The sequence below is a fragment of the Sceloporus undulatus genome, chromosome 4, assembly GCF_019175285.1.
Source record: "Sceloporus undulatus isolate JIND9_A2432 ecotype Alabama chromosome 4, SceUnd_v1.1, whole genome shotgun sequence".
NCBI classification, from domain to species: domain Eukaryota; kingdom Metazoa; phylum Chordata; class Lepidosauria; order Squamata; family Phrynosomatidae; genus Sceloporus; species Sceloporus undulatus.
The window spans coordinates 20,068,580-20,089,110 of record NC_056525.1 but is presented as its reverse complement, the minus strand read 5'-3'; the positions used below and the strand labels follow the sequence as shown (position 1 = coordinate 20,089,110).

Sequence of the window (20,531 nt, the reverse complement as noted above, 5' to 3'; positions counted from 1 at the left end):
ATGCATGGATGCTATGTCCAGTTTGTCACTGACAGGCCTCCTTTTGGTAACAAGCTTCTGTGTATTGAACTACACTGATCTTCAAATGACAAACACAGTCTACTTCTGAAGTCATACTTGAAGCCTTACCAGCCTGGTAGAACCAACCAGAGTTTTATCTCATTACTGCTGTTGAAGTAAGATAACACTTCTCAGTCCACTCAGTTCCTGGCTAAGAAATGGAGCAGGGAGGGAAGAGAGCTTAGGAAAATTACTTTTCTGAATTATACCATCTAGACTATATCAACCACTACTGACCATGTTGTCTGACTGATCTTTGGATTGTAAGTCAAAAAAGTAACCTTTCCAAGCTTATGGAGGTTGACCGTTTGTTGCAGCAAAAGATCTCAGGGCAGCCCTGATCCAAGACAGTATCGGTTCAGTTAGTGCTTGCATAACTTTATCTTAGTTCTGATTGTCATTCAAGATGTCTGTGTATAGAATTAAAAATAGCTAAGTATAGAACTAGGAGATTCAGAGGTTCCTGTCTACTGTAGGTTTACTTCCAACATCCAGGCCCAGCAAGCAGCATTCATGTACTCATATTGTAGGAAAGTCTACTTTGCTTGGTTCATCTTTTCCTAAAAGGTCTTGGAGAGTCCCAAAGCTCTCTCATAGAGCAGCCTACTTTGACAGGGTTATTAAGGTTAAAGTGAGATTCTTTAGAGGAGAATGTGTGAGATCATTTAGAAAAGAAGGTGGATGCACATGTAAAAGACAAAAAACAGATTGTGGCTCCCTCCTTGCCATTTGCCTGCTTGTTAGCTGCTCTTGGGAGTGCCTTTTGTGAAATCTTGCATAGTTAAGGGAAATAGTGGTACCAGAACAGTGCTTGCCTGTAGGCATATTGTTAACTGTTGATTGCCTGTCTCGCCATTATGAAAAATTGGCCACATAATAGTTATTGCAAGGAAACCTTGGCAGCTTAGTCTGACTCACTTGAGTGGGCAATTGCAATGGACAGATAGGCACACCCCACAAGCAAAATGCTGTCTTTTCATAGATCAATAGAGTGGTCTGGAGAGGTGGCTGTGCATGTTCACAAATTGGTCCAATGTGGTTTCAAAGCTGTAGTGGGAAGCATGTGACCTTTAGCTGAGGGTAAGCATTCCAGGGCTTGCATCTACTGCCTAAAATGTCACCTTCAAAATCCCCAGAAATGGCCCGAAGTTCATTTCTGGAGTGGAAAGTTTCTCAATATGGTTGCAAAAGGTGGATAGTGAAAAAAGCTGACAGGAAGAGAATAATCTCATCTGAATTATGGTGCTGGATGAGATTTCTATGGATACCATGGGTTGAGAAAAAGAATTTATGGGCCTTCTAAATATTTTCTCATGTATCATTCTTATTACCGGTATGTTCTTTTTGACAACCATGGACTGCCAAAAAGACAAATAAACAAATCCAAGACAAATCGAGTCCTCGTACTTACAAGCCAAATCAAGAATTCACAAGTGCAAGCCAAGATGACTAAACTGGGACTATCATACTTTGATCATATCTTGAAATGACTTGATTCATTGGAAAAGACAGTAATGCTCAATAAAGTGGAAGACAGTAGGAAAAGAGGAAGATGACATTATAGGTGGATTGGTTCAATTAAAAAAAAAAACATATCCCAGACTTTGCAAGTTCTGCTCAGGGCAGTTGCTGACTGGGGCTATTTGAAGGTCTGTTGTTCATAGGATTGCCATAAGTCAATATTGTCTTCATGGCAGGCAACAGATATAAAATGCACACCCTATGCAAAAAGGCAAGTGTTGTAAGAGGCTTCTAAGATCACCCTTAAGAGAAGGGACAGAAGACAAGTGATCCCGAAATAGTTAACGACTACAAAAATGGCCTGGGAGGGCCTATGTAGTTCCACAATCACTCTTGGCCTGCCCTTGCTCTCTGTGTTGTAGGACTATATCTCCCTTCAGCCCCAACTAGCATAGCTAATGGTGAGAGAAGATGGGAGTGGTAGTCCAAAACCATCTAGAGCACCTGTCTCTGTTTTTATCTCTATCTCTTTATCTAATCTAAAAGGAGTTTTATAAAAATGAATGCAGCACATGTGAAATGTGTAAGAAGGATATTGACAAGCTGGAGCATGTATAGAGAAGAGTGACCAAAATGGTGAAAGGTTTAGAAACCATGACCTATGAGGAAAGATGTAGGGAGCTGGTTCTGTTTAGCCTAGGGAAGAAAAATTTAAGGGGTGACATGATAGCCATGTTTAAATATTTGAAGGGATGTCATATGGAAGATGGGCCAGCGTAATGGTTTGAGTGTGGACTACGACTCTGGAGACAAGGGTTTGAATCCCAATGTGGCCATGAAACCCACTGGGTAACCTTGGGCAAGTCACACTTTCTCAGGCTCAGAGGATGGCAATGTCAAACCTCCTCTGAAGAATCTTGCCACAAAAAAATCCAGGATAGATCCACCTTAAGGTCACCATAAGTCAAAAATTACTTGAAGGCACAGGACGAGAACAACATATGAAAGATGGTTTGTTTTCTGCAGCTTCAGAGACTAGAATACGGTGCAATGTATTCAAACTACAGGAAAATAAAATCCTGACAGTAAGGTCTGTTTGACAGTGGAATACACTGCTTCAGAGTATGGCAGAATCTCCTTCTTTGGAAGTTTTTATACAGATGCAGGATGGCCATCTGTCAAGAGTGCTTTGATTGTGTATTCTTGCATGGGGGGTGGGTGTGGGGAGGGGTGGTGGCCCTTGTGGTCTCTTCCACTCAGTGATTCTATGTGAGGGATATGTGACTTTTCAGATATCTACAGACTCCCTCCCTTTCCACTCTCAATATTGTTAACTTATATTAATTGATTTGGATTGCCTGTCAATCAGTGGCCATTCCAATGATTTCAAAGTGTTTTTTTTAGCCAAGGAGTACTCAGTGGTGATTTGCCATTGCCTTCCTCTGTTTATAGTTTACAGCAGTGCTTCCTAAAGTTTGGTCCTCCAGCTGATTGGACTTTATCTCCCAGAATTCCTGTTAGCCAAGCTGGCTGGGGCTTCTGGGAGTTGAAGTCTTAAAAAAACAACAACACCCAAACCCTGGAGGACCAAAGTTTGGGAATCACTAGTCTACAGTGCCTGATATTCCCTGGTGGTCTCCCTTCCAAGGGCTAGCCAGGCCTGACCCTGCTTAGCTTCTCAGATCAGACAGGATGTACAGAATTCAGATGGGCATCATTTTATTGTCCTACTGCAGACCTCGGAGTCCTTCAGCTGCTAATGTCTTCCTTTTGGCTGCATAAGCAATTGATCTTGAAATTGGTCTTGTTGCTTGAACATTAGAAGTGGTTGAGTGGGTGATGGTCATGGTACAGTATTTGTAGACCAGGAAAGTGAAAGTAAATTCATCACTTTGGTGCAAGGTTGTTTTTGTTGTAAAATGTTAACACTCCCTGTTTGGTTTCCTCTGTTTCCTCCTTCTATGGCTTTTTTTTTCTCCCTCCCTTGTCACTCATTCCTCTACCCACTTCCTCTCATAGTGTGTGCATATGGAACCACCTCTGCAGGTTGTAGAGAAAGACTCAAAGTACTAAGCCAGCTATCTTTCAGAGGTGTTTTATTTGTCATCCTGCCCTTTCTTACTATAGGCTGAGTATCTCTTATCCAGAACGCTTGCGATTAGGAGTGGTTTGGATTTTGTAATATCTGTATTTGAGATACCTTGGAGATGGGACCCAAATCTAAACACAAAATCCATTTAGGTGGCATATACTGTACACCTCTTACACACCACCTGAGGCTAATTTTATACATTTTTAATTTTGTGCATGAAACAAAGGTTGTGTACACTGAATTATCACAAAGCAAAGATGTCACTATCTCAGCCACCCATGAAAAAAGCTTTTGTTTTTGAAATATTTTGGATTTTGAAATAAGGGATACTCAGCCTGTTACACAATTCAGACCAGACCTTGGAAATCTATACTCAGGAACCTGTCTGTAAGGACTCTGGGAGCTGTGGTCCAAAAGATGAGCTTTTCCAAACTCTGGCCTCCATTGGAGGCTGCACTCCTGTTTCCAGTACAGCAGGGACTAAAGTTAGCCACATATGTGTCATTTTTGGATAAAAAGAGGCTAGCTTGGCCTACTGCAGGTATTTGAGGTGAAAATTGGCCTCTGCACCCACCATAGTTGACAAGCCACCATGATGTAACCGCTAGAGCTCTGAGAAAGCAGGCTTTGACTCTCCACTCGGCCATGGAAGCCCACTGGATGAACCTTGCACAAGGCACATTCTGTCAGCCTCAGAGGAAGGCAAGACCAAACCCCTGTGAACAACTTTTTTCAAGAAAACCTTATGATAGTGTTACCTTCAGGTCACCGTATGTCAGAAATGACAAGAAAAACCTGAAATAGTTGCCCACCCTAGCACTATGCAGTCCGCTTCTGGAAAGGGTATTTACAGATTGGAAGAGCCAAGCCAGGTTTATTAACTATGAATTGGGTTTTCAAGCCATCCTGCCATTTTCCTGCCAGTTCCTTTCAGCTGTTCTGTATGAAAAACAGACTCATCCAGCCTTGCCCTGTCCTAGTGATTTTTAGGTATGTTGGACTGCAGTTCCCATCATTCCCAGCCCAACACATCTAGAGAGCACCTGTTTGGGAAAGCTTGGAGTAGCTACACATTTGGAGAACTTGGAAAATCAAGAAGTTTTTATTTCCCTGGATCACAATTTGCCAAATCTCTCAGCCAGTAGAAGTTGCCATCCAAATTTTTCTGCTTTTTTCTCCTTTAAAGCTGAGCAGGTGCACAGGCAGTTGCTTCTGTATACCTGAAAAGTTTTCTGTTTTTGTTCTTGTATTTTAGTGATGCACAGTGATTGTTATCTTGAGCTCTGTTGCCCAACAATGATTTTTTTTTTTTTTTTTTTGGTCTGCTTGTCCAGAGCCGATTTCTGGTTGTGCTAGTTGGAATGTACTGCTGCTTATTGCAAGGGGCAACAGAATGGATCTAGACAGAAGCTTCATATCTATTTGGGGTGGATCCCTTTTTGGAGGACATGCAAGGTAGCTCCAACTGCCAAAGGTCTTTTTCTCTCTCTTTCTCTTTTTTCATCATCTAAGGCTGAATTTGCACCACAGAAATAATCTGGTTTGGCACCACATTAATTGCCACACCTCAATGCTGTGGAATTCTGAGATTTGGGGTTTGCTGTGGAACCAGAGCTCTCTTATAGAGGTTAAATATCTCACAGTACTACAGTTCCCAGACTTCCATATCATTGAGCCATTGCAATTAAAGGGGCATCAAACTGGATGATTTATGCAGAATTGATGCAGCTTGTATGTCTGGATGGATGGACAGAGAGACAGACAGAGTCCTTGCCATAAAGAATTTATTGTTTACCTGTTGTACCAGTTGTCAATTCTAGTTTGTTTGCAAAGCTGGGATCAATTACTTTAATAGATTGCAGCTGCCAGGATCCTCTAGCTAGCCTGGTCACTGGCCATGCTGGCTCAGGAACTGGGGCTGCTAGATGATGTACTTAAGTAATTTTTCTAAGTTCATTTGGCCTGATCTCTTAGATGTCATGTGTACATGATGACTAAGACTAGTATAATGTTGGGAATGACATCAGACTTAAACCATCCTGCTTTCAAAAAACAATTTCTAATAAACTAGCTATGGTCATGTTAATGCAAATATCCAGCTGATTTTGGTGGAATATGAAAATAAATGAGCGTTAAATAATAGTCAGACTGCAATCCTACCAGAGAGTGAGGCCCACTGAGCAAGTAGGACTTGTGTCCAAGTAAATATGCTTAGGATTGTAGTGAAAATCTTTTCTCCTCCTATGTTAATCTCTTTACAATAAAATGTGGTTACAAAAATCAAGACTCATCTAGCTGATATATTTAAAACCTATGTTTGGTGGTCAGGGAGAGATAGTTGTTACTAATTCTGGTTACTTTCTATTTGTTTCTCAGTTTGGATCTAAGGAGCACATAGGGAGTAGGGGAAGGTATGGAGTATGTCCCAGACTGCATCCGTACTCCAGGAATATGGTAATCAAGTTTGATATGACTTTAACTGCCGTGGCTCAGTGCTATGGAATTCTAGGAACTGTAATTGTGCTTTCTCTGTTAAAGAGCTCTGGTGCCACAGAAAACTACGAATGCCAGAACTGCATAACATTAAGCCATGGCAGTTAAAGTGGTGTCAACCTTGCTCATTTCCACAGTGCAGGTGCAGCCCCAAATAGACTCTTTCCAAGCCTATTCTTTCGAACAGGTGTGGCAAAAATCTTGCTCTCCTGATATTTTGGTTTACAGTGTCTACACGCTGTTACCATGGCCTGAAGCTAATGGGAGCTCTAGCCCAAAACACTAGGAGAGCTAAAAGTTGCATACACCTGTTTTTAAAACGGAGTTATTTATCCCTATACACAAACTGGTAATGCACCTTGGCAGCCATGTCATTATTTGGATCTCAGTCAGAGTGTGCACAGTTGTGAGAATGTGCACACTCACGAAACTAAGCACACATTTTATGAAGGATCATTATTTGTAGTCAGAGCAGAAGGTGGTACAGGGGATGTATTTAAATAGATTAATTAGTGTTTGATGGGTTTTAATAATCGTCTCTTCATATAAGGTGGAATGTCAGTATACACATGTGGACACTGCAATTTTCCCACATAAGGAATCCATAAGTCATACTCTTCCTAAATAATGCCTTTTTAATAGATAGATAGATAGATAGATAGATATAGATATAGATATAGATATAGATATAGATATATAGATATAAAATCACACACCTGATGGAATTACTTGTAGTGAAGTGTTTTCCTTAATGTACCTCTAAATGGGCATGGTTGGCACGTTACCTCATTCTACCATAAATGATTTTTGAAGCCAATTAAAACAATTGCACACAATTAAAAGCCAGTTCCAGGAAGTAGTAAAATTGCATTATTGCTATATAGAGGAAGCTTTATCACAGTCAATGGGATTGTGAACGCAAAGTCTTCTTCCAGCGTCTCTTCCAGGCCAGAATATGGTCAGCCCTTCTTATACACGGATTCATGCATCCACGATTTGAAAATATTTAAAAAAATATATAAATTCAAAATATCAAACCTTGATTTTCCATTTTTTATAAGGGACACCATTTTGCTATGTCATTATATTTAATGGGCCTTGAGCATCCACGGATTTTGTTATCCACAAGGGATCTTGGAACCAAATCCTAGCGTATAACAAGGGTCCACTGTATTATCACTCTGCTTTGGCCCCTGTATAGGTATTTTGAACTTCAGCTCCCAAAATCTTTCTATCATTAGCAATACTTGCAAGGGTTTGGGGGAGGTTGTGTCCCAAACCTCTGGAAGGCTGAAGCTTCTTCATCCTTGAGGTCCGTGTGTGTGTGTGTGTGTGTGTGTGTGTGTGTGTGTGTGTGAGAGAGAGAGAGAGAGAGAGAGAGAGAGAAATATGGAGCCCACTTATACAGAAAGACAGCTTGTTAGGAAACTTTGTGTACAGTTGCTCCTTGGAACATGTGCTCCTGTTCCAAACTCCCTTGCGAGTTCCAAAACTCATGCACTTTTAAGCCCCATTGGCTTGAATGGGATGCATACATGTGTGGGGCGTGCCATGGGCATGCATCCCATTGGGATTAATGGCGGTCACCCCCTGTGGATTTTCAAGTCCGTGAATTTCAAGTCCGCAGACATGAAGGGGTGACTGTTTTTCCCTTATTTAGTGAAATTTATTTTATTTTTAGATTTATTAAATATAATTTATTAAATAGATTTATATTTATTTTCTAAATTTATGCCCTGGGTCATTTTAGGAGAGGTTGGACAAATTCTTTTTTTGGACTGGCTGGGGGATTCTGGGAATTGCAGTCCAAAAAAAAAAAAACATTTGAAGCTCTACCTTTTAAACATGGGTTAAAATATGAGGTAGCAATAACTGATTATAAGTTAAAATTGGTTATGTCCTGTTTTGCGTTTATATCAGTGTCTGTCTTGCATTTGTTTGTGCATAATATTACATGTTTTTGCTTTGTGTCTCACTGATTCTGCTTATGGCAATAGGATAGCACTTTGATCCTGCTCATGAATCATCTCTCCAGTCTTGGGCCCAAGGTGCCAAATGTAACCTGACCTGGATTTTTGCAACAAGCTTCAGTGGTTCTAATTTTAGGCTTGACCGTGTTCTTTGGTGTTTGTGCTCCAAGGGTTTGTGGTTGTGTTGTGCCAGTGATTAATCAGTGACACATAAAGCACCTCATAAGTTGGCCATTCACAGAGTGACTCTGATGTGTGATGACAGTTTGAAGATCATTCGATTGATGGTTTTTATAATCACATTTCAGATGAAAATTTTCTTCTGGCATTAAGAATTGTCCTCTGGCCCTTATTCAGGATCCCCTTATATTTTAAACAGAATGGGAAAGCAGAATAAAGATGTTAATCTCACCTTCTTAACTAAGGGAAAATACTGAAGATTTAACATTTTTGACTTGCCTTCAGACCTCAGAACTGTTGCTAATGTGCAAAAACAAAGTAGCACATCAACCCCTCTTAATAACTGCAAGCACACTTTTACAGACAACACATTCAACTCTTCAAAATGTAAGTTTTCTTCAAAAAGGCACTCTGAACCACCCAGTGCAATTCTAACACAAAAATGTTGAAACTGTTGTTGTTCTGTGTCTTCAAATCAATTTTGACTTACTGTGTGTCTGTCATGGGATTTTCTTGGCAAGATATCCTCAAAGGAAGTTTGCCATTGCTTTCTTTACAAGGCTGAGAGAGTGTGAATGTCACCCAGTGACTTTCCATGGCTGAGTGGGGATTTGAGCCCTGGTCTCCCTCAATTCAGTCCAGCATTCAAATCACTGTATTACACTAGCTCTGTTGAAACTGTAGGGGGTTAGGATTTCTCTTTTCAACAGGCTAAAATGCACTTTTGCCAGCTAGTGTCAGCTGATTACTTTCTTTCTTCTTCTTTTTTCCTTTTTGTTGTTTCATGTTAAGTTTATTATCAGTTGAATCTAGTACAAGTCTCAGCCTGTTAAGGGAATGAGGAGGGTGTTTGCATGGTAACTTCAGAGAGATATGAATAGGGAGTGGGTGAGGAGAGGGAAGAGTAAACAGAATAAGCATTTTGTGTGTTACAACAAATGCTCCGTAGTCATTGCCAAAAGGAGAAAAAAGCTTTTGAGTATTGTGGCAATACATGTTTTAAAACATGGAGTCAGTGACAACAGAGTGGAATGTTAAATAAACTTTGGGGGGAGGGGGGAAATACTTTGCTCTGATTATAAGTGGAAGAAACTGGCCAGTACCTTGCAGATGAAATACTGAGAACCTTGATGGTGGGCAGAAGATAAAGTTTTGACAACTCTTGTTTGCCAGGCAATCTCAAGCAGAAATGACTACTTTTTTTTCTGCCAAGCTCTGTGTCAGATATTAATCGACTTTTTTTGGTGAACTGCTGTGGAAATTAATAAATGGGCAGCATATAAAATATACTAAATAAATAAAAGAATCTAAATAAATACCATACTGACATATTTGCTAAGTGTCTTCTAAAGAGAGACTACAAGCACAGAAGCCCAGTTGGTCATATCACTAGGTCCAGTCCTACAGTTAGGCAGACAATGGGGGGTATTCTCCTTTGTTTAAGGACAAAATGTTGTATGGTACATGACTTCTTCCTGGTGCTGCTGCCTCACGGTTCTCAGCATGGGCAAAAAAACCTGTCCTCATCCTGAGGCCAGTGCTGCCTGTTCTCATGATGCATGGCAACCCCTGGCAGAACATTATGGGCTTTCCCCATTCACCCAACTTTGCCCTGGAGTTGGCATAGTTGGGGAAAACCCCGGTGTTCCTTTGAAATCCTGGGATGAGCACACGGTTTTGTGACGTGCAGACAGCTGGATTAGGCCCGAATTGGGCAGAGTCATCTGTTCACATGCCAGGCACCGTGCCATCCTCCTCCTCCCTGCTGAAAAGTACAGGAAAAGAGGATGGCCTGTGCCCAGTGTCACCATGTCTGCACCTGCAGGAGCTCCATGGACAGGTCACCAGGTGCACTACTGATTTTCTGAGGGTGGGCTTGCTCATGAAACCAATAGAAGAGAAGATAGGGGGATCCCCTGACCACACTGTTTCAGGGACAGGCTAGCTGTGCCAATGCAGTGTCAACCTGGCTAGCCTATGCAAACAATGCTGCACCACCACACCAGGGGCAGCCCGGTACATACAGCCACCATTGTGGTCAAGATGGAGTTAATTGTGGAGGATAATGCTCTGACTCTCCCTGGACTTATGGCCTGTTCAGACAGGACCTCAGATGTCTTGGAGGACATTATTCCAGCCCCAGTGCTGGATCAAGATTCAGCAGCCTAATCTGCGTCTTGTATGTAGAGTGAGGAGAGAGCGTCATCTTCACATTTGTCTCAGGCAGCAAAACAACTTGGACCAGTCCTGTCCATTGGTGCATTTTGGGCAAAGTCAGCAATGGGCTGCTCTATCATGTACATTCCCTGCTCTCCGGAACAGTTAGACAATATATTTTGTTCACTGGGAATGCTCAGTGCTTACTGGGTTGTTTTGGTTACTTCCCCTCCTTTAAAGATTTCCCCTCCTTTACCGTTTTCAGAGACTGTTGATTCTTCGCTTTCTTTCCACCTGTATCTGTATGTCTGCATATGGGCAGGGGGAGGGGGATGCTCTTTCTGGCTAGATAAGGATCCAGATTCCAAAAAAAAAATGAGTTCATAACAAACCTCAAGCTCCTTGAATGGCCCAGGACTTAACTCCATGTGATGTTAAACATGTTGCCTGCAGTATCCTGCAGTTTTTCTTTTTTTTAAATTGTAAGCATCAAGAATTGGATAATTTGAATGAGCATGGCAGCAAGTAGGGAGGAGAGCTTTAATTCCTTCCTAGCCCTCATGCTATAATAAGCAACAGCAGGGAAAAGGTCTAACTGACACCAGTTCTCCTGCCAGAGATAAGTGAAATCATTCTGATACCTTGAAGGAAAGGTACTCAGCACCTAACACTATTCAAACTATTTTAGCCCCTGGGACAGAAAAACACATAAGCAATTATCTCCTTGCCTGGCAAGACAAGGATAATAAATTAATAACAATTTGCTTTTTTGTGATACCCCCAATTTGTGACTTGCTCAGGGTCACCCTGTGGGTTTCCATAGAAGAGCAGGGATTCAAACCTTGGCCTCCAGAGCCCTAGTCCAATGCTCAAGCCATTACACCACATGCTTACTTACTATTACCATGTACTTACTATTCAAATTTCTTTAAAACTTCACATGATGCTGTGTCAGATTTCATAGTATGTGTTGTTAGGTCTCAGGCTACTCAAGAATTTTAGGCTCCATCATTGGGATTCACCTCTGGAATGCTGGGTAGCTGAGAAGGATGGAAAGTTCCTGTTGACCAATCTGGGCCCATGGTTGCAGACCTGGCCACCATTTTGCTTTCATTATTCTGGAGAGAATGCTGAAAATGGCTTCTGAAGGATGTCTTTCTCCCACAGGCATCACTATGCATAGCCTGGTTCGTGTATGGTTCTTCAATGTGGCATACTAGAGAATGGCGTATCTTGGCTGGCTGGCTTGTTGGCAGCCTGACTAGGAGGAGCACACCACTTGGTTTCAGGACCCACTTGTTCTTAAGAACACAGAGGGTGCATTTACATTGTGAAAGAATCCAGTTTGATACCACTTTAAGTGCTGTAGTTCCATCCTATAGAATCCTGAGATTTGTAATTTTATAAGGTCTTTAGCCTTCTCTGTCAAAGACTGGTGGTGCCTCACAAAACCACAGTTCTGTAGGATGGAGCCATAGCAATTTAAAGTGGTGTTAAACTGCATTATTTTCATGCTGTAGGTGCACTCAGAGCTAAACTGCCCCTTGAGTAATGCAGCTTACATTTGTTGATTTTAAACCTCAATTTTCATTTTGGCTTGCTTTAGTTGTTGGACTGGTCATTCTCCCTGCTTCCAATCCCAAGTAACAAAAAACAGTTCTTGAAGTTGCAATGTAATGATATGATCAAGTTGCCTCTTAATCCCACATATGCATCTGTACATACATCTCTCGAGGAAACAGTCTGATGATTTCTGCTTGTTTTTGTTTCAAATCTTACAGGCTCGCACATCACTTTATCTACCCTCAAGCAATCGTTCAGCCTAGCGTGGTCATCCCAACCCCGGTACAGTCCATCACATCTCCATACATAGACTACACAACCGCAAGCCAGGCCTACTCTCAGTTCACCGCTGCTGCCTACGACCAGTACCCATACGCTGCCTCCCCAGCTGCCGGTTTCATGGGATATGGCTACACAAGCGCTGTTCAACAACCGCTCACGGCCGCCAACCCTCCAGTTGCAGCTCCCACGGCTTTTGTGCAGTACCAGCCAACACAACTACAGCCTGACCGTATGCAATAGAAACCCTCGCCTTGGACCCTGCCCACCACCCCTGCTAGGAAGGCTGCTTTTTTTCTGGCCATGATGGAACAGAATGATTTGGAAATGGTGGTGGTAGGAATCTGTCAAATGACAAAGGAAAGCAAACATTTTTTTAAAAAAAAAGTTAAGCTTTTTAAAACAACCACAACCTTATTAAGAAGAATGCATATCAATACCTAAGCTATTTATAGTATTACAGAAAAGGGTTTTTTTAAAAAAAAAATCAGTGCAAAAGAGACTTACACAGTGAACTTCGGGCCAAGCACTCATTTTTAAAAAAAATCAATACAAATATTATTGCAGAGATGGACTAGAAATAACTTTTTTCCCTCTTAAGTGAAAAAACTACAGGTTCTGGCACACTTGCAGCCATCTAGTTCTATCGCTATCATCTTCTTCCTGCTACTGAAGATGTTCCATACAAACATTTTTATACACTGCTTTCCCCTCTCTGCCTGGCTGCCACCTTTGAACTCTACAGTTTGATTATGTACCCCCTTCACTGGAGAAATGAAGAGGGGAAAAAAGCAAATGCTTTCTCTTTCAGCTCATATTAAAACTTTGTAATACTCAGATGCCTTACAGGAAAAAAGAAGAACCTATTTTTAATATTTATTGTGCTCTCCTTATTCACAGGAACTGTGAATTGCAGATAAAAGAAAAGTAGTATCTGCCTTGTTTAATTCTCAACTAAATTATTCTATGTAGGTGGGAAAGGAAGTTGCTAAGTAACTGCTAACTCGCTTTTCAACATGCAAAAAGGGAATATTGGCTTTAAGGACGGTGGAATATTCCTTTAGTCAACGCACTGTAATTTTTCTTAATGTTAAACGTTACTCTTAAGATTATCTCAAAGTTTTAGGTATATTTTTAAAGTAAAAGAAGGAAAAAGAATATCGAACTTATTGTCTACTTTAATAGATCTTTTGTCTACAATGCTGCAAAGTCTAGAGAAATTTTACAGTATTTATATAAAAGTAAAATGGGGTCATGGGCCATCCATGCTTAGAAGAATGCCAGGAATGGAGCAGAGTTCTACAATGGTGTTACACACTTAACAAAAAGGTTTTAAAAAGTGACATTTTTACAAACCTGGTGGTACATACCACTACATAAAAGACAATGTAAGTTAAGCGCATTTTTACAAAGAAGAGCAATAAAATATTTTGATTTTTAAACCAATGCTGTGTTGTACCTTATAGCCTTAAAGGAAATAGTGTGTAGGATGTGACTAGGTTGGCTACTGTAATAGATCAAATGTGCCTACTGTGAAGAATAAGCAAATTATCCATTATATGGGAGGTGTACATCTGGAGGGAAGCTTGGTATTTTGCAAGGACTTTGGGAATGGGGAAGGACAGCTTCCTAAAGCACAGCTGGAAAATTTTGGCTCTCTCAGCACTTTGGACTTGTAACTTTGAAGGTGCTAAACCTAGTTTGGGGATGGGGCTCATCACTTTTAGACTGAAACCCATGGCAGATTCATTATGCCACTGATTATGGAAACCATCAGTCACCAGTGATGGTCAATAATAGCAGATTATAGGTGGCATAGCTCATACCACCTGTTTGGGCCAAAGATGTGCCCATTCATTTCCTAAGAAATTTGGGTCAAAGAGGGGGGCCTTTTTCTTTCTTTCTTTCTTTCTTTCTTTCTTTCTTTCTTTCTTTCTTTCTTTGCTAGTGAGTCTGAAGCTATTATGTTTTCTCAGTTAGAGGGGATGACAGCAAGTCACTTGAATGGTTAGTGTGTCAGGCTAGGACAAGGAGAAAATGTGTTCACCCCTCAACTGAGAAGCTTTTACTGGACAACATTGTCCAGTCATAAATTCTCAACCTAACTCAAAAGCCTGTTGCAAGGATAAAATGAAGAAGCACTACATATGTTGTATTGAGCTCTCAGGATGAAGGTTGGGATAGAAGTAAGTTGTGTAAAACAAAGGACTAATGAGCTGCAGATTAAAATTTTTCTTAGGTGTTATTCAGACAGTAAAAATAATCCAGGTAGAATCTGGACTGAATCCTTGTTGTTCACATGCATTTCAAATGCATCTGATTAAGTTGGGGGTGGGTGGGAGGGCTGCCAAAACCCGCACTTAACCCAGGATAATCGATGTTGGATTTTTTTCCCTGGGTTTTTCTAAAAGATTTGGATTGTCGGGTGTGTGAATAACCAATGTGAATGCACCCGGGATAAACTGGGATAAAACTCTGCCTGCTTTGGATGTGCTTCAAATACATTTGCATCACTGACTCCATCTTTATTTGAGTGCTGACATATGTGGGCAACCAAACTCACAGAGATATACACAGATGCAGTTCCGTAGTGTGAACAACAAACCCAGAATGCATGAGTGAGATTATTCGTATAGTTGCACTACAAGCAATAACGTATGAATGACCCCCTTACCCACAGGAAGGATGATGTATTCAGGATTGTGTAGCCTCTTCTTAGCTTACTGGTCATTTTCCAGTTGGGCTGGGATATGTTAAACAGTAGGTCTTACAGATCTACCAGGGTGCTTTCTAAACTGCTTTAAGGTCATCCCATTTAATTTGATGCATTCAATATGTCTGGTTCTGTTCTTGATTCTTTTGCCTGTCACTGAGTGGTGTGTTTAACTCATGATGGTGTGTTTAAGTTCCATTCAAGATATTCACATTTGCACTGAGCGGAGAAATGTGATCTTGGGTATTGAACTGGAAGTTGTTCAACACAACTGGGGACTCTTTAAACCTCAAATAAGTTATTGTCAGCCTTGTTCCTACACCCAGATGTGCAAAACAGGAATGACAGTGGCATATTTCAGAGGTCTCTTGTGAAGGTGAATGAGTATATTGTTGCTGATAGATGTGTAATAGAGGGTGTGGTTACTTTGACGTCCTGGGTAGGATGCTTCCTATAGGCAAGTAGTTGGCTGCTCTGTGAACAGATATTGTACAACAGAGGCCTTTGGTCTGATCCTCAGGGCTCTTAGCTTCAATGTACATTGTTGGTCCTTTGTTTATATTACTCCCTCTCAGAGTGAGGATTTTATCACATGGGGAAAATTGCAGGTTTAAACAGTCATTTCCCCAGGAAAGTTGTGTGATCACGGTGAAGATTTCACATGGTGTCACAATTAAAGAGGACTTATCCCAGGAATAACTAGGGAATGACCAGCAACAAATCATTAATGGGGAAATCCCTGATATTCCTTGATTTTCCCCATGTGTGATAAACCTCTAAGTTTATGTGGTGTACATGAGGGCCAAAAGCAAGGAATTATGTGACACAATTCCCTCACCAATTAATGGCTGGTGGGGAATTGCTGACTGGAATGGTTAGTCCCAGCATTTCTCCTGTGACAAGAACCAATCACATTGTTTTGAAAAATGAGACAAATATACTTCATTCCTAAATGAATGGCAAATATTTTTCTGTAACACTTTCAGGTGCACCCAACCTTCTGAAATGGTTTGCAAAAAAAAATTAACACAGTAGATCAAAAATAAGAAATGCATGCAACAATACTGAAGAGGAGGCAACTCCTTTTCAAAGCCAGCTAAACCCATCAATTAGAGCCTGTTACATTTTCAAAAGCTTGATACAAATAGAAAGGGCTTTACCTCATGCTGAAAAGTCACTTAAAGGAGGCACAAGTTTGGATGCTGTGGAGAATACTGTATATACTCATGTATAAGTCTAGAAATTTTTGTCAAAAAATTGACCCCCAAAAGCTGGGTTGACTAATCCACAGGTCAATGTAAGTAGTGTATTTTAACTCTTCTCCTTCTCTGAGTAGAGTGGCAAAAAGTAGGAGCTTAGCTCATTCTGGGAACACCGTAATGAAGCACCAAACCTCTCTACTCTTTCCACCACGATGCTGCTTCTGGCCTTTTTGTGAATGCCTGGATGGGAAAATGGCAGTGGTAGCACCTCTTTGGTGCTTCCCCTCAAAAGAGCACCAAGAGGAATTGGGCTTAGAAGGATCTGAATAAGACATTTCTGTATGAAGAGAGTAAACCCCATCCTTTACATCCTTTGATGCATGCCCTAAACTTTATCCTTGACTTATCCACAAGTCATATCAAAATTCATAATTTTGGCCCAAAAACTTGCCCTCGACTTATACATGAGGTTGATTTACAGTTAATTATATACTGTATGTTTTCGATGGGATGTCACAGTAGAAAGGCCCTGTTGTGGTCCTGGGTCACCTCATGGACACAGAAAGACTTCCAATAAGAATCTGAATACCCACATATGTTTGGAAGGAGATATTTCTTTTCACTCCAAGCTATTTAGGCTACAAACGTATACTTATTTGCATGAAGGTAAATATTGCTAAACTCACTGAAACATATATCCACTCTGACATACAGTATATGTGATTGCACTGTTAGGTCATCAAAGGTCCAAACCCATACCTTCAACTGGGCCTCGGAACAGACCAGGAGCCATGACAAATGGTACATTAATAGAAAATTTATTATATACCTACTAATTGTCTTTAAATGTTTTTGTATGTATTTTGTTTGACTTCACTGAGTTTTGAAGGAAAGGGAGTTTCAACAGAGCTGGGGACTCATGAAGAACATTTCTTAGTGTACTGTGCCGAGAACCTACTGATGAATGGAACTGTCATTCTATCATTCACAAGCAGTCAGACTGCATTGGAAGTGAGGGAATGAGTCAAGGCTTATCAGGCAATAAAAGGGCATCTCTATGAGGGGAACAACTATTTGAGGGCCCTTCTTGGCAAGGGAGAGCTGTCTGTCCCTCTGGAGCAGTTGATCAGTGTTGCTGTAAGTCATTTCTTTTCAACAGCTCTATAAGGCTATAACTCCACAACTAGCCTAAAATGGCAAAATCAATGATCTTCCCACGGCTGTGCCTTTTATAGCAGGTGCTTAAAGCAGTGATCCCCTCTTCTTCCCATCAAGATCATCCTTTCTAATTATCGGGACTTGCAGCAAAATGTAGCAGTGTGGACTGTTCCATTTCAGGTCACAGCCACCATGTCCTTTTTCAAAATACTCTGTTCCACCCCTTAGTGCCCCTGTCTACTGATAACAGATGTCCCAGCCTCTTTTTATATCTTAAAAATAAACACATAGATTATGAGTTTGTGACAGGATCCATATACACTTCTGCCTCCACATTTGCGGCTCTGACTTTTGCAGATTTGATTATTCATGGATTTTATTAATGTGTTCTCCCAGGTAAAAACATACAGTAGTATTTTTGTTATTTGAAGTTTTCCCACATTAACGGGGGTCCTGTGCCCCTAACCCCAGTGAATATGGAGGAATGAATGTATAGCAGGGTAACAGCAGCCAATACACCACATGCAGCTCCTACTCAATTTAGCAGAAGCTGGAGGTCCTCCCCTGTGTATGTGTACATACAGTATATATGTGTGTTGTTAAAATATAAATTATGCTCCAGGACAAGTGATGCTTCTGTGAACCAAAGCATGCAGCCTGTGTATTCCTTGTTATAAATTAGTCCCCACAAAGGGTGTCCAGGGTGTGCATGTACAAGTTGGAAGTGGACTTCACACAGGCTGATGTTTCCCATGCTAGATTTGGAGAGGGGGGGGTTTCTACTGGAAAATTGGCTCCTAAACCCTTGGAATTTACCCACCAAGTAAAGTACAGGATGCACTTTCCTGCCATGATGAAATTGGCTGCCTGGATAATTCATAGTTCTGTAGATTTGCCTCTGGTTACTTCTTCAAGACTAATATAGTGGCATAAATATTCCTCAAGTGGAGTCAACTCGATCAGGCAGATGGAGTGTTATCCACAGTTGACATGGCTACAAAGAAACAAAGTTTGCCATTAATGAAGCCAAAAGGACAATGAAATGTGAATTCTGTCCCATTTCTATGCACAGCCCAAACGTATGCAAGAGCAGAACAGGTTATTGGAGTTACTGGATTTTTCACTCAGTTGAGGGTGGTCTCCCCCCACCCCCCTTTAAACCTTGAAAATGGTGTTCTATTATTTCTAGGCTGACTGTTTTTTTTAAATACTCACAATTATTTAATGTTCAGGAAGGGGTTCATGAGTTGGAGTTAGGACTAAGAGGGTAGGAGTAGCTAGTAGTTTTTCCAACAGAGGAAACTGAGCAGAGGGATCCTGTGAGTACCAGTATCCTCAGTCAGGTTAAATAAGTCTCACATAAGTTTGCAAAAACATTTTGAACCTTCTAGAGACTGCTTGAAGTCTTCTTTCAATATACATCCAGGTGTTGTTGTGTTCCTTCAAGTAGTTTCTGGCGCATGTCAACTCAAGGGCGAAACCTTCATGGGGGTTTTCATGACAAGATTTGTTCAGATGCCTTCATATTTCTTATGATTTCCATTTTGGTTGCCAAATGTATAGATCTATGCCTTTCTAATATGCTAGTAAAAGCTGATGAGGTGGGCTTACCTGTTTTCTTCCTTTCTCCCTGTTTTGATGCATCCAGAGTAAGGGATTCTGGAGGTTGTATTTTTATGAGGTATTCTGAACTCACTTCCAGCGATTCTAATACTGAGGTTCAAAGTAATGTACAGTACAAGAGAATTTGAAGTGCATTATGAAATTACAAATCCCAAGACTCTATAGGTTGGATGACAGTTAAAGTGATACCAAAGTGTTGTAACTATGTTGTGGGTATAGACACTTATGCACTGGGTGATGAAATAACAGTTTGAAATACTGATAAAATTAAGCTCTTTGCAATGAAATTGGGCTGGATCTGGATTTAGCCAGAGTGTTTCCACATTAAGGGTGTTGTCTGGAATTGCCATACATCATTCAGTCACTTTCCACATATAATAAATATAATAATAATAAAATTTATTTGTATTCCGCCCCTCTGAGAACAATCGGGGCAGCTAACAAAGTTAAAAATACAGAACATATAAAATCCCTGATACCCTCCCCTCCTTAAAAAAGTATTAAATCCAATGCAGAATTTAAACAAGTTAAAAACTGACCAGAAGGCACCAGTACTATTACTACTACATCACCACGTAGTTGAAATCCTATATTTGCCCTTTGGTTTGTCCATCTTTCCCTCACCGCAGAATGTCCATATATACACCAAAGGCAAAGCCAGTTGCCACAGGCGTAGATGCCTTTAATGTTGTTCTGATTTTTTGAAAGGGTGACATTTGTGGTATAACAGAGAAGTGAACCTATCACAATCTGCACTGCATTTTCTGTCTCAAAGTAAGAAGAAAAAATCCATTCAAAACAATGTCTTCCCCTTCCTCCCTTTTTAATGAACCACAACAAACTAAATGTCCCCAAAGATGCATGTTTTTGTCTCTTTCTTCCAAATGACAGTATGTGAGACTGCGTGGTGTAGTGGTTTGAGCATTGGACTAGAACTCTGGAGAACAGGGTCTAGAGAATCTCGGCTCAGTCATGTAAACCCACAGGGTGACCTTGGACAAGTCACACTCTCTCAGCCTCAGAGGGTGGCAATGACAAACCCCCTCTGAAGAAACTTGCTAAGTAAATCCCATGATAGGGTTGCCTTAGTGTCATCATAAATTGCAAACCACTTGAAGGCACACAACAACAACAAGTGAGCCTACAAGATCAATAATTTTCAGGGAAGACTACATGGCAACTTTTATAGGAATATGTCTTTCAGACTGTGTCTGAGGTCAGACAGGTTATCCAAGAGCAGAAGCAGCCGTGGCTCCTCCTAAGCAAGGCATTAAAACATTTCCTAGTGCTGATAAGCTGCACAGAGAAGTGAGAGACTGTCAGTAGTGGCGGCTTCACCAAGGGTTTATCACGTTCAAGCACTTGTAGTGCCAGAAATGTTTTCTGCTGGACTGAGAACGTTCATGTATAGTGTGTCTTGAGGACAATATTGACAGCTGGTGCAAGGCTCAATTCTTTGTGGGCTATGCAACCTAGACTCCAGAATCTTTTGATTTGAAGAGAGACTGATTCCCAAGAGGTTTTATTTCAGCATATCAGTCCAATTCATTTTGTTCTAGAAATATTTCTCTTGACCTTCT

The 20,531-nt window shown here is 40.9% G+C and overlaps 1 protein-coding gene across 2 annotated transcripts in view; it reads left to right on the top strand.

The window, feature by feature from the left end:
* RBM38 (RNA binding motif protein 38) overlaps positions 1–20,531 on the top strand; it is a 76,877-nt gene that overhangs the window by 22,466 nt on the left and 33,880 nt on the right. The window contains exon 4 of one of the 2 annotated variants that reach the window (XM_042465941.1): positions 12,195–13,701. The exons of the other annotated variant lie outside the window; for it this stretch is intronic. Within the exon in view, the coding sequence (XP_042321875.1) occupies positions 12,195–12,498 (304 nt within the window). The 3' untranslated portion in view covers positions 12,499–13,701. Of the gene's footprint in view, positions 1–12,194; positions 13,702–20,531 lie in introns of those variants that run through there. 2 annotated transcript variants of the gene reach the window in all.